This window comes from Pseudochaenichthys georgianus, unplaced genomic scaffold (assembly GCF_902827115.2).
Source record: "Pseudochaenichthys georgianus unplaced genomic scaffold, fPseGeo1.2 scaffold_611_arrow_ctg1, whole genome shotgun sequence".
Lineage (NCBI taxonomy): Eukaryota > Metazoa > Chordata > Actinopteri > Perciformes > Channichthyidae > Pseudochaenichthys > Pseudochaenichthys georgianus.
Window position 1 is genome coordinate 101,467 of NW_027263169.1, and position 14,736 is coordinate 116,202.

Sequence of the window (14,736 nt, forward strand, 5' to 3'; positions counted from 1 at the left end):
GTTTTTTCTGTCTGTCTTTGTCGGTTCGTCTTGTGTCATGACTAGTTCGTCGGTGAGTGTTCTGTTTTGGTCTTTGTTTATCACCTAGCCTTGAAATAAAGGAATTTTCACTTTATTTTGCATTTGGGTCCTGCCTGCTTCACACACCGTAACTATTACGTTTTGACTTGGAGGCTACGGTTAGCATCGTTAGCAAAGATGTAGCTACCACTTGCTTACATGCTAACCCAAGCCTTAACATTCACTGACGTTAGCTGACTAAAAACATAAGCAACACATAAATAAAGTACTCATATTTCACTTACCGCAAAACCGCATTCATGCACCGTCTGTTTTAAATGCGGGGCGAGTCACAATAGGCCGATATAAGCATGAAGAATAGTCCACAAGGCACCAGCACAACAAACACGGCCGAGTTCAAGTTGTGTTCCCCGGATGAGCTGAGCAGGCAGAGCCCCTGTAGCTTCACGGAGCAGCTAGCAGCTAGCAGGAAGCTAGCAGCAGCAGAAACTGGACAGACCTGTCACTCAATGGGACCACGCCCACACGTTACAATAAGGCTCCCTTTTGGCAGTTATGAATGTTAGTAACTTGTAAATAAATGGTTATAAACTAAAACTAAAATAAATGGGAATCAACTCAGTGAACAACAGATACCAAGGAGGCTGGCTGATGAAGGAGACGAAGTAAGCTAGGTAGCAGAGCCGGCACGACCCATTAAGCGACATAAGCGTCCGCGTAGGGCCCCGCAGCCACTAAGGGCTCCCTAGCAAAAATAAATAAAATGAAAAATAATAATAATCTCAGTACAACGTCGCCGTGATAAGTATGTTTAATTAATTGTGTTAATATGCCTAGATTGCCTACTCTCAAAGTCATGTATTATATTATTGAGTCAATAATATAATACATTAACCGTGCTTTACCTGAACCTCATCATGACACTAGAGAGGACGGCAGGATTGTAATTTCCCGTGTTCAGTGAATGCAACAGAGGCAAGACACCAGACCAACCAGAGAGTTGAATGGAAATAAACATCCGTCTCATTGGCTGACGGGTACCTATCCTGTGAGCTGTGACAATGTTTAGAATAAACTGTCAGTCAGACTCAGAGTTTTTGAAGATGGACAATAGAAATCTTTTCTTAAAAAAGACGACTATTCTCAAGTGGCTCACACAACAACCCCAGAGCCACCACCCAGGGTTTCCGTTAGCCGGTAATTACCGGTTTTTAGCTGGTAACATTTATTAAAAACCGGTAAATTCAAAACCTGCCGGTCAAAATGTCTGGTAATAATTAGGGAGGCTCCGATCGATCGGCCGCCGGTCATTATCGGCCGATATAGTTTGATCGGGGCTCTCTATAAAGGCCGATCAGGAGAGCTGGATCTGATCCATATGGACATAAACGCGAGTGAAGTGTAACCGGAGAGAGAGAGAGATCAGATCAGCTGCTGAGTCTGACCGAGACACGCAGCTCTGCATGATCACCTGAAGCCCCGCCCTCTGTTTAGCGAGCTGCAGGAGCTGCATGAGAAACTGACGGCTGTCAGGAGAGAGAGAGAGAGAGAGAGAGAGAGAGGGAGGGAGAGAGAGAGAGAGGGAGAGGGGAAAAGAGAGGCTCCGTTTCTCCCGTGTTATTATTCAAAGTTGATGTAAACTTCTGAATAATGTACGTTATCTACTACAAGTAGTTTGTTTGAATGTAATAATTATGTTGTTTGTGGAATCATTTATTGAAAAATGAATCTGAATGTTTCGATCTGTTACGATTATAAACTGAAGCAATATAAAAATGAGCCCGTGAACTGAGTTTTAAACTGAAGCATATCTGCTCATAGTCCGGTGATTACCTGCTAACGGGAACTCTGCTACACAACTATTATTATTATTATTGAAATATGACACACGGTAAGTTTCAAATTAGTCCGGTAAAATAAATTCTGCTCGGACATTTGACCGGCGAGGAAAAATCCTAGCGGAAACCCTGCCACCACCTGAGCCAGGTGATCAAGGTATGTACATGTCAGTAAACTTCCAAGTTATGCGAACATGTAAGCAAAGCATAAATTACAGCTACGTTGACGTTACTTTGAATCGCGGGGGTAAGCTAAACCGTTAGAAAGTAGCTATAGCTAGCCAGATATATTAAATAAACACTTTATCATACAATCTAAAGGTTAAGGTTTTTAGCGGTACTTTTTAAAAAAAGATTTTTAACCTTTATTTAACCTTTGAGATAGAATCTCATTTGCAATGCTGACCTGGCCAAGAAGGCAGCAGCGTTACACATAACACATAACACAAACATATAAAATACAGAGAACATAACTAAGAAAACAAAAGATAAAAAAGCAGTCACTACATTGAGCACATTAGGACAGTACGAAAGGTGCGCTACTTATTACTGCAAGAGCAGCTGGTGGTAAGGACCTCAGACAACTTCAATTTAAAACATGCTATTGAGACAAGTGCCCTCAGTTTGAGGCGTGATTGAAGGTTACCTTGTGATTTCAAAGAAAGCTCTCTGGGAAATGTTGACCTACTGTTCAACATGAAGCTCGAAGCTACCTTACAGTACACAATACTATATGACAAAACAAGAATGTTGCAAATGTATTATCTTTTCAATTTACACACGGCATCTATTGCACGTCTGTCCGTCCTGGGAGAGGGATCCCTCCTCTGCTGCTCTCCCTGAGGTTTCTCCATGTTCCCTTAAACTGGGTTTTCTTTGGAAGTTTTTCCTTGTACGATGTGAGGGTCTAAGGACAGAGGGTCTAAGGACAGAGGGTCTGAGGACAGAGGGTCTGAGGACAGAGGGTCTGAGGACAGAGGGTATCGTATTGTCATACTGATATTCTGTACACACTGTGAAGACCACTGAGACAAATGTAACATTTGTGATATTGGGCTATAAATAAACATTGATTGATTGAATGCAGTTTAAGTGATTTGTAAAATATCCATAAAGAAAAATCTGCTCACAGTTCTGTTTCATCTGGGTGTTGAGAGAGGTATCCATAGATCTCTTAATGTTGCTCTCAAAGTGCACCAGATTGATGCTTTTATCGTCAATATATATGTTTTAATCTTCCCGGGGGAGCATGCCCCCGGACCCCCCTAGAGGAGGTGAGGTGAGGACCCCCCTAGAGGAGGTGAGGACCCCCCTAGAGGAGGTTAGGTCCACGGTGTGTACATGCTTATTTATACAAAGTGTGCTTATGCTAACATCATAAGACAACAGTTGGTTCCGTGTCGTGTGTAGTGAGAAGGCGCTAGAGTGAGGGGGGCCCCAAGCCAAAGCTCGCTTAGGGCCCCCAAAAGTCTAGGGCCGGCCCTGATAAGTAGCCAATATAAGGCTTAGTCATCTTGCCAAATACTGAGCCTGTGTTGATATATGAAAACTTTGTTAGAACTGGTTTATAAATGGTTCTTAATGATTAATAAAGTGTTTAGATTATGAGCCCTCGATACGGGGAGTCTTATTGTGAAGTGCCCACGTTCTGGTGAATCTCTGCTTGTTGTAAACAATCCCATTATTCTCCATTTCTATACGACACTGTACTTTCCAAGCAATAACCCTGTGTTCAATATCTTTATTAATATTATTACACTGCGTAGTTACTGTACATTTGTATTTCAACATGTATATTTTCTACTTTTTTAATGCTATTTTATTTCTAATTGAGATGTTTACATTTTGGATTGTTTATTTCTAGTCTTTTAGTTTCTCTAATGTACAGTCTCTGAGACCTGTCTCCCTCTCACCTGTCTCTCTCTCACCTGTCTGTCTCTCTCTCACCTGTCTCTCACCTGTCTCTCTCTCACCTGTCTGTCTCTCACCTGTCTGTCTCTCTCTCACCTGTCTCTCACCTGTCTGTCTCTCACCTGTCTGTCTCTCTCTCACCTGTCTCTCACCTGTCTCTCTCTCACCTGTCTGTCTCTCTCTCACCTGTCTGTCACCTGTCTCCCTCTCACCTGTCCGTCTCTCACCGGTCTGTCTCTCACCTGTCTGTCTCTCACCGGTCTGTCTCTCACCTGTCTGTCTCTCACCGGTCTGTCTCTCACCTGTCTGTCTCTCACCTGTCTCCCTCTCACCTGTCCGTCTCTCACCTGTCTCTCTCTCACCTGTCTGTCTCTCACCGGTCTGTCTCTCACCTGTCTGTCTCCCTCTCACCTGTCCGTCTCTCACCTGTCAGTCTCTCTCTCACCTGTCTGTCACCTGTCTCCCTCTCACCTGTCCGTCTCTCACCTGTCTGTCTCTCATCTGTCCGTCTCTCACCTGTCCGTCTCTCACCTATCCGTCTCTCACCTGTCTCTCTCTCACCTGTCTCTCTCTCACCTGTCTGTCTCTCACCTGTCCCCTCTCTCACCTATCTGTCTCCCTCTCACCTATCTGTCTCTCACCTGTCTCTCACCTCACCTATCTGTCTCTCACCTGTCTCTCTCTCACCTGTCTCTCTCTCACCTGTCTCTCCTCTCACCTGTCTGTCTCTCCCCTGTCTCTCTCTCACCTGTCTCTCTCTCACCTGTCTCTCTCTCACCTGTCTGTCTCTCACCTGTCCCTCTCTCACCTATCTGTCTCCCTCTCACCTATCTGTCTCTCACCTGTCTCTCTCTCACCTGTCTGTCTCTCACCTGCCTGTCTCCCTCTCACCTGTCTCCCTCTCACCTGTCCTGTCTCTCACCTGTCTCTCTCTCACCTGTCCGTCTCTCACCTGTCCGTCTCTCACCTGTCTCTCTCTCACCTGTCTGTCTCTCCCCTGTCTGTCTCTCACCTGTCTGTCTCTCACCTGTCTCTCTCTCTCTCACCGTCTGTCTCTCACCTGTCTGTCTCTCACCTGTCTGTCTCTCACCTGTCGTCTCTCTCACCTGTCTCTCTCTCACCTGTCTGTCTCTCACCTGTCTGTCTCTCACTGCTGCTTCTCTCTCTCACACCTGTCTCTCTCTCACCTGTCTGTCTCTCACCTCTGTCTCTCACTGTCTGTCTCTCTCATCTGTCTGTCTCTCTCACCTGTCTGTCTCTCACCTGTCTGTCTCTCACCTGTCTGTCTCTCTCACCTGTCTGTCTCTCTCACCTGTCTGTCTCTCTCACCTGTCTCTCTCTCACCTGTCTGTCTCTCACCTGTCTCTCTGTCACCTGTCTGTCTCTCACCTGTCTGTCTCTCACCTGTCTCTCACCTGTCTCTCTCTCACCTGTCTGTCCCTCACCTGTCTGTCTCTCACCTGTCTGTCCCTCACCTGTCTGTCTCTCACCTGTCTGTCTCTCACTGGTCTGTCCCTGTCTGTCTTCTCACCTGTCTGTCTCTCACCTGTCTCTCTCTCACCTGTCTGTCTCTCACCTGTCTCTCACCTGTCTCTCTCTCACCTGTCTGTCTCTCACCTGTCTGTCTCTCACCTGTCTGTCTCTCTCACCTGTCTGTCTCTCACCTGTCTGTCTCTCACCTGTCTGACTCTCACCTGTCTCTCTCTCACCTGTCTCTCTCTCACCTGTCTGTCTCCTCTCACCTGTCTGTCTCTCTCCTGTCTGACTCTCACCTGTCTGTCTCTCACCTGTCTGTCTCTCACCTGTCTCTCACCTGTCTGTCTGCTCTCCTCTCTCTCTCACCTGTCTGTCTCTCACCTGTCTGTCTCTCACCTGTCTCTCTCTCACCTGTCTGTCTCTCACCTGTCTGACTCTCACCTGTCTGTCTCTCACCTGTCTGTCTCTCACCTGTCTCTCACCTGTCTGTCTCTCTCTCTCTCTCACCTGTCTGTCTCTCACCTGTCTGTCTCTCACCTGTCTCTCTCTCACCTGTCTGTCTCTCACCTGTCTGACTCTCACCTGTCTGTCTCTCACCTGTCTCTCACCTGTCTGTCCCTCACCTGTCTGTCTCTCACCTGTCTCTCTCTCACCTGTCTGTCTCTCTCTCACCTGTCTGTCTCTCACTGTCTCTCCTCTCACCTGTCTGTCCCTCACCTGTCTGTCTCTCACCTGTCTGTCCCTCACCTGTCTGTCTCTCACCTGTCTGTCTCTCACCTGTCTGTCTGTCTCTCTCTCTCACCTGTCTCTCTCTCACCTGTCTGTCCCTCACCTGTCTGTCTCTCACCTGTCTGTCTGTCACCTGTCTGTCCCTCACCTGTCTGTCTCTCACCTGTCGGTCTGTCTCTCACCTGTCTGTCTCTCACCTGTCTGTCCTGTCACTGTCTGTCTCTCACCTGTCTGTCTGTCACCTGTCCTGTTCTGTCACCTGTCTTCTCTGTCTCTCACCTGTCTGTCTGTCACCTGTCTGTCTGTCACCTGTCTGTCTGTCACCTGTCTGTCTCTCACCTGTCTCTCACCTGTCTCATGTCTTTCACCTGTCTGTCTGTCTCTCTCTACTCACCTGTCCTGTCTCTCACCGGTGTCTCTCTCACACCTGTCTGTCTCTCACCTGTCTCTCTCTCACCCGGTCTGTCTCTCACCTGTCTCTCCCTCTCACCTGTCTGTCTCTCACCTGTCTGTCCCTCACCTGTCTGTCTCTCACCTGTCTGTCTCTCACCTGTCTGTCTCTCACCTGTCTCATGTCTCTCACCTGTCTGTCTGTCTCTCTCACCTGTCTGTCCCTCACCTGTCTGTCTCTCACCTGTCTCTCACCTGTCTCATGTCTCTCACCTGTCTGTCTCTCTCTCTCACCTGTCTGTCTCTCACCTGTCTCTCTCTCACCTGTCTGCCTCTCACCTGTCTGTCCCTCACCTGTCTGTCTCTCTCCTGTCTGTCCCTCACCTGTCTGTCTCTCACCTGTCTGTCTCTCACCTGTCTCTCTCTCACCTGTCTGACTCTCACCTGTCTGTCTCTCACCTGTCTCTCTCTCACCTGTCTCTCTACCTGTCTGCCTCTCACCTGTCTGTCCCTCACCTGTCTGTCTCTCACCTGTCTGTCTCTCACCTGTCTCTCACCTGTCTCTCACCTGTCTCTCTCTCACCTGTCTCTCACCTGTCTGTCTCTCACCTGTCTCTCTCTCACCTGTCTGACTCTCACCTGTCTGTCTCTCACCTGTCTCTCACCTGTCTCTCTCTCACCTGTCTGACTCTCACCTATCTGTCTCTCACCTCTCTCTCACCTGTCTCTCTCTCACCTGTCTGACTCTCACCTGTCTGTCTCTCACCTCTCTCTCACCTGTCTGTCTCTCACCTGTCTCTCACCTGTCTCTCTCTCACCTGTCTCTCTCCTGTCTCTCACCTGTCTCTCTCTCACCTGTCTGACTCTCACCTGTCTGTCTCTCACCTGTCTCTCTCTCACCTGTCTCTCTACCTGTCTGCCTCTCACCTGTCTGTCTCTCACCTGTCTGTCTCTCACCTGTCTCTCACCTGTCTCTCACCTGTCTCTCTCTCACCTGTCCCTCACCTGTCTGTCTCTCACCTGTCTCTCACCTGTCTCTCTCTCACCTCTCTCTCACCTGTCTCTCTCTCACCTCTCTCTCACCTGTCTCTCTCTCACCTCTCTCTCACCTGTCTCTCTCTCACCTCTCTCTCACCTGTCTCTCTCTCACCTGTCTCTCACCTGTCTGAAACATGTCACTCGAGGTACAACAAATAAATATGACCCTGAAAATAAATGCAAAGACAGAATCAAATAAGACAACACGTGTTACTGAAACAGGACCTCCATTTTGAAAGCGCTTTTAATGCTCTTCCTCTCGGGCTGAACACACGTAGAACAATAAACAATAAACAAATGGTGAATACAAAACACAACAACAACAACACGCTTCAGGGAGACTTCTTCTTTAAATAAACAGACACATATTATATAACTAATATATATATATTCACGATCAGCTGGAGCACCTGTGCCACACACACACACACACACACACACACACACACACACACACACACACACACACACACACACACACACACCACACACACACACACACACACACACACACACACCACACACACACACACACACACACACACACACACACCACACACACACACACACACACACACACACACACACACACACACACACACACACACACACACGAGAAGGCCTTCACCTAGTATCTAATATGTTCCTCCTTAAACTCGTCTTACAACTCAAGTGGGGACCAAACTAAATATCCCAACAATGTAATGGTCCTCACAAAGGCAGCAAAACAAACACACACGCACACACACACACACACACACACACACACACACACACACAACACACACACACACACACACACACACACACACACAATGAGTCAGAATGAGGTTTAAGATAACAGATATATAACTTTCCATTTCATTACACACACAAATGGAATGTGTGTGTGTGTGTGTGTGTGTGTGTGTGTGTGTGTGTGTGTGTGTGTGTGTGTGTCGATGAATCCATAATGAAGGCACCACTTGGCTGCAAAATGCTAACGTGCTAAGTATCAAAAGTCCGGTTTTGGGTCAGGGTGAAGTCCTGAGTGTCCTCAGTGTGCGTCTCAGCCTCCTGTTCCTCCTCCTCTGCGCCTCCTCCTCTCTCACGAGCCTCCCCTCCTCCTCCCTCAGCTCACAGATGAACTCCGTCGCTGTCTTCAGGATCAAAACCTTCGCTGCCTTCTCGTTGTGGCCGACGGCCGGCGTCTCCTCCCTCAGAGCCGAGAAGCTTCTCTTCAGATCGTTGCGGCGATTCCTCTCCAGGACGTTGTGAGTCCGTCGCCGGGCGTGAAGATCCTCGCCGGCTGATAACAGATAACGATGCAATGCAAATCAATAAAAGAGAAAATAGACAATAAGAAGACCGCAGAAGAAGATCTCGATTACAGTTGGGACCCTCTGACTGACCCGGTTTGGAGACAGGGTGTCGGGGGGGTTGTGGGGCGGCGTAGTTGTGCTGCTGGATGTCGAGCTTACAGCGTTTCAGGATCGAAGGGTTCGAATGCTGTGATGTTTTTCGCCGTTCCACCGTCACCACGTCGATCTCTTCCTCCTCCACTTCCTCCTCTTCCTCTTCTTCTTCTTCTGGGAAAAATTAAGGGAAATATTATGGAGTTAGAGCACTGAAATAAAACGGTACGAGCTGAAGAGATTTTAACGTTTTGTTCTAGGACATAAAATACATCAATAAATACATCACTGGTGAATTTAAGAACTGAGGATGCTAACAAGAGTCTAAATGAGGCGACTAAACGTCAACACGCCCAACATTAGCCTCCTTTAGCTTAGCGGTGGAGACGTGAAGTCATGTGACCGTGCTGTAGTTCCTTTATAGCCTAACATTAGCCTCCTCTAGCTTAGCGGTGGAGACGTGAAGTCATGTGACCGTGCTGTAGTTCCTTTATAGCCCAACATTAGCCGCCTTTAGCTTAGCGGTGGAGACGTGAAGTCATGTGACCGTGCTGTAGTTCCTTTATAGCCCAACATTAGCCTCCTTTAGCTTAGCGGTGGAGACGTGAAGTCATGTGACCGTGCTGTAGTTCCTTTATAGCCCAACATTAGCCGCCTTTAGCTTAGCGGTGGTGAAGTGAAGTCATGTGACCGTGCTGTAGTTCCTCTATAGCCCAACATTAGCCTCCTCTAGCTTAGCGGTGGAGACGTGAAGTCATGTGACCGTGCTGTAGTTCCTTTATAGCCCAACATTAGCCTCCTTTAGCTTAGCGGTGGAGACGTGAAGTCATGTGACCGTGCTGTAGTTCCTCTATAGCCCAACATTAGCCGCCTTTAGCTTAGCGGTGGAGACGTGAAGTCATGTGACCGTGCTGTAGTTCCTTTATAGCCCAACATTAGCCGCCTTTAGCTTAGCAGTGGAGACGTGAAGTCATGTGACCGTGCTGTAGTTCCTCTATAGCCCAACATTAGCCGCCTTTAGCTTAGCGGTGGTGACGTGAAGTCATGTGACCGTGCTGTAGTTCCTTTATAGCCCAACATTAGCCGCCTTTAGCTTAGCAGTGGAGACGTGAAGTCATGTGACCGTGCTGTAGTTCCTCTATAGCCCAACATTAGCCGCCTTTAGCTTAGCGGTGGAGACGTGAAGTCATGTGACCGTGCTGTAGTTCCTCTATAGCCCAACATTAGCCGCCTTTAGCTTAGCGGTGGTGACGTGAAGTCATGTGACCGTGCTGTAGTTCCTTTATAGCCCAACATTAGCCGCCTTTAGCTTAGCGGTGGTGACGTGAAGTCATGTGACCGTGCTGTAGTTCCTCTATAGCCCAACATTAGCCGCCTTTAGCTTAGCGGTGGAGACGTGAAGTCATGTGACCGTGCTGTAGTTCCTCTATAGCCCAACATTAGCCGCCTTTAGCTTAGCGGTGGAGACGTGAAGTCATGTGACCGTGCTGTAGTTCCTTTATAGCCCAACATTAGCCTCCTTTAGCTTAGCGGTGGTGACGTGAAGTCATGTGACCGTGCTGTAGTTCCTTTATAGCCCAACATTAGCCTCCTTTAGCTTAGCGGTGTTGACGTGAAGTCATGTGACCGTGCTGTAGTTCCTGTATAGCCCAACATTAGCCTCCTTTAGCTTAGCGGTGGAGACGTGAAGTCATGTGACCGTGCTGTAGTTCCTTTATAGCCCAACATTAGCCTCCTTTAGCTTAGCGGTGGTGACGTGAAGTCATGTGACCGTGCTGTAGTTCCTTTATAGCCCAACATTAGCATCCTTTAGCTTAGCGGTGGAGACGTGAAGTCATGTGACCGTGCTGTAGTTCCTTTATAGCCCAACATTAGCCTCCTTTAGCTTAGCGGTGGTGACGTGAAGTCATGTGACCGTGCTGTAGTTCCTTTATAGCCCAACATTAGGGTCTAATACGCGACTATTTTCATCTCTGCATCGACTTTATATGTAATTACACAACGCAAAAAAAGTGCTTAGCGTCTTGACTATTGAGTATAACTCTTTCAAAATGAAAGCATGCTGCTCACCTGATTCGCTGTCGCTGCTGCTGAGAGGCGGGGTCTCCAGGCACGGTTCTGATGGCGCCTCCTTCTCTGTCAGCGGTTTGAAGGGAAACACCTCGGAGGGGTCGATGCAGGTATCAGACCCCCTGCTGTCAGACCCCCTGCTGTCAGACCCCCTGCTATCAGACCCCCTGCTGTCAGACCCCCTGCTGTCAGACCCCCTGCTGTCAGACCCCCTGCTGTCAGACCCCCTGCTGTCAGACCCCCTGCCTGTTAGAGTCAGACCCCCTGCTGTCAGACCCCCTGCTGTCAGACCCCCTGCTGTCAGACCCCCTGCTGTCAGACCCCCTGCTGTTAGAGTCAGACCACCTGCTGTCAGACCCCCTGCTGTCAGACCCCCTGCTGTCAGACCCCCTGCTGTCAGACCCCCTGCTGTTAGAGTCAGACCCCCTGCTGTCAGACCCCCTGCTGTCAGACCCCCTGCTGGTCGTAGTAGAGGATTCACGGCGATTCTTGAGCGCCGCCAGCCTCTCGGACACCGCCCGCTCCAGCTTGTTGGCGGCGGAGAAGCTGCTGCTCCACATGCAGTCCTGGAGGATGAAAGACTGCAGGAAAGTGTCTCGGTCGTCATCCAGCAGTTCGGTGACGGCCTCCAGGTGATCGGCGGCGTTCAGAGAGACGTCGGACAGCGAGGGTCTCCTTCTGGGAGACAGTGGAGGAGTAGGAAGCAACTCGAACTTCTTCCATATGTCCTCTCCGTAAAAGTCCTCCACTTCTTCCTCCTGGCCGTCCAGGAAGTAGGGCTGCACCGTGTCGTAGTCGTAGTTTCCTCGAAACATCGGTAGCACCGGCGGCATTATGGCCTCTGCATGAGAGCACACGAAACAGGAAGTTAGTCTCTTCTACATCAACATGTGTCCTCTCTTCTCCATGTCTCTTCTACATCAACATGTGTCCCCTCTTCTTCATGTCTCTTCTACATCAACATGTGTCCTCTCTTCTCCATGTCTCTTCTACATCAACATGTGTCCCCTCTTCTTCACGTCTCTTCTACATCAACATGTGTCCCCTCGTCTTCATGTCTCTTCTACATCAACATGTGTCCCCTCTTCTTCACGTCTCTTCTACATCAACATGTGTCCCCTCGTCTTCATGTCTCTTCTACATCAACACGTGTCCCCTCTTCTTCATGTCTCTTCTACATCAACACGTGTCCCCTCTTCTACATGTCTCTTCTACATCAACATGTGTCCCCTCTTCTTCATGTCTCTTCTACATCAACACGTGTCCCCTCTTCTCCATGTCTCTTCTACATCAACATGTGTCCCCTCTTCTTCATGTCTCTTCTACATCAACACGTGTCCCCTCTTCTTCATGTCTCTTCTACATCAACACGTGTCCCCTCTTCTTCTTGTCTCTTCTACATCAACACGTGGTTTTTCAATTTGGTGTTTCAGCCAATCAGAGACAGGCTCTGGATATATGATATACTGATGAAGAACAGTATCATAGGAGACCTTTAAGGTTCATCTGTGGGTATATCAGAAAACAGCATTTGTATCAGAATAAGTAACAATAATTAACAGCACAAAACTCCCTTCAAGAAACAGAAAATTAAGAATGTATTATGTAAAAATGTAAGGTTAAAATTATAGAATAAGACTCATATATACATATTAATTATCAATAGAGTTCATTCTACAATTCGGCTTTAGAAAACAACTAAAAAACACTTTTAGAAAATAGGTCAACAACAACATTTAGTATGACAGGTTCCGAGACGCAAGAATATCCTGAACATCTAACTTAACACTCTACAATTACAGTTTTAAGTAACAGCTAACTAATTAAAGTGTATTTTTAGTATATAAACTCATAGCAGGTTAAATTCGGCATACTCTTTAGATTGATGTGGTGATTAACTATCCCATTGCAGAGTGCCAAAAGACATACAACTCTAGATTAAAATTGACAGTACAGCAGCGACACAAAGCTCCCTTCAAGAAACACTAAATAAAGAGTTAATTGTGTTAATATTAAAGGTTATAACTATAAGATAAGACTTATATGCAAAGATTAGTTATCAATTGAGTCTATTCTACAATTCGGCTTGAAAAAACAACAACAAAATACTTGTTAAAAAATGTCAACAATAACAATAAGTATGACAGGATCAGAGACGCAAGAATCTGCTGTAAAAACATGAAAATGTAACTTAATGCTCTAAAAACCAGTTTTAAGTATCGGCTAACAAAGTAAAGTGAATGTGCAGTGTATTAACTAATACCAGGGTTAAATTCGGCATACTTTCTAGATGAATCTGGTGATTAATTATTCCCGTCATCATGAGCAACTCACCGTTATGACTCCCAGAATAAAGTTGTGCAGATGTGAAAAAAAGATGTCCAGATGTTTCAGTGAGTGAATGTTAAATCGTCCTTGTGCATTTATTTATCCCACAATGCAAGAGTTTATATGTATAATTCTCTCAATTACGAAGTTAAAAACTACACTTGTTAACGCTGCGTTGTCTCAGAGTGAATCAACTCAAGCAGCTGCTTCCAGACATTTAATACTCCGTTTGTTTCTACATCCGCACACATGGACAACTTTCTGTGAGCGATGTAGTCCCCAAAAAGATTAGTTAGTGGTTAAGTGGCATCGTGATAATTTAATTCAACACTTTCTATGCGATCATGAGTACTTTTTTGGGCTAGATTTGCGGTTAAAAGCAGCAAAAACATGCGTTTAAAACAGGATCTGCTTTACTCCGCGGATGTGAAGTGATGTAAGGGGGTGATGCGGTGCTAACTGTAAATGATCGCATGCATTTCTGGGAACTCTGCTAAATCATGAAAAACATGGTTGAATACAAAAAATAAAAAGGCACATTTAGAGGAATTAAATGTAAATAAAATAACTAAATTAAATTCTAGAAAAAATATAGAAAATACAGAAAATAATATGAATGTAAATGAATGAGAAAACCAGAATTAAAATACACAAAAAAATCAAAATACCATTTAATGACCGTACAATTAATTTCATAAAAATGAAAAGAAAAAGACAATTAAGAAAGTGTAATTAAAAAAATAAATAATGACCATAAGAATAATAAACACAAAATAGTTTAAGAACAAAATAAAAAAATATTAAAGCAAATTTTGTTTTAAATTAAAACATAAGGAAATAAAATAACCTCAAACATAATCAAACGATTATTTATTAAAACATTTAATGAATGAATGAAAGATATTATTCATTAGCCCTCTGGCTGTACATGTGTTATCAACACCCAACACTATCCTATTTAAACAAGGGTCACTAGTGTTTCTGTTATGTTATCATGTGTTGCGGGTTACTGCTGGTGCATGGGGAAACAGCGCCCCCCCTGTGGTCAGTTACAGGAAGTGCATGTTATGATGTTTATGGTCGCTATGACGACATGAAGGTCTTTATTTTGCAGGCTCAAAAAACACAGTGAAATGTAGGGATTATAAAACTAAATATAAACACAAGATAAGAGTACATGACAAGTATAACGGCTGTTAGTGTTGTTTCCACTTATTCAAATACTCATAATTACCACAAACAATAATACAATCATGTAAAACATTTGATTGCACAAATAATATGTATCATCATCAATAAATACTCCGTTTCCACTGCATTACATGTATTTATTGAACGTATAGATGCTTCTAGATTGTAGATGTGTAATTGTTTTTATGTGTATACTAAAGCTGCCAGACAGAAATAGTGGTGTAAATTAAATACTATAGTAGGCTAAATGTTTTTCTTTGGTTAGTCAGTATTATGCTGTAATATAATGATAGAATAATACCAATTATACGTGTATTCCCTGAGTAATACACATGTCACTAAACTGAAAA

The 14,736-nt window shown here is 45.8% G+C and overlaps 1 protein-coding gene across 1 annotated transcript; it reads right to left on the bottom strand.

The window, feature by feature from the left end:
• Positions 1 to 8,189: 8,189 nt before the first annotated feature.
• LOC117443435 (transcriptional regulator Myc-B-like) lies at positions 8,190 to 13,386 on the bottom strand. Its single transcript, XM_071202601.1, has 5 exons — positions 13,202 to 13,386; positions 11,247 to 11,708; positions 10,868 to 11,194; positions 8,795 to 8,971; positions 8,190 to 8,691 (listed from the first exon to the last, which is right to left on the bottom strand). Exons 2-5 carry the CDS (start codon positions 11,698 to 11,700, stop codon positions 8,417 to 8,419), a joined length of 1,233 nt encoding a protein of 410 aa, XP_071058702.1. The 5' UTR covers positions 11,701 to 11,708; positions 13,202 to 13,386; the 3' UTR covers positions 8,190 to 8,416.
• Between the last annotated feature and the right edge of the window lie 1,350 nt (positions 13,387 to 14,736).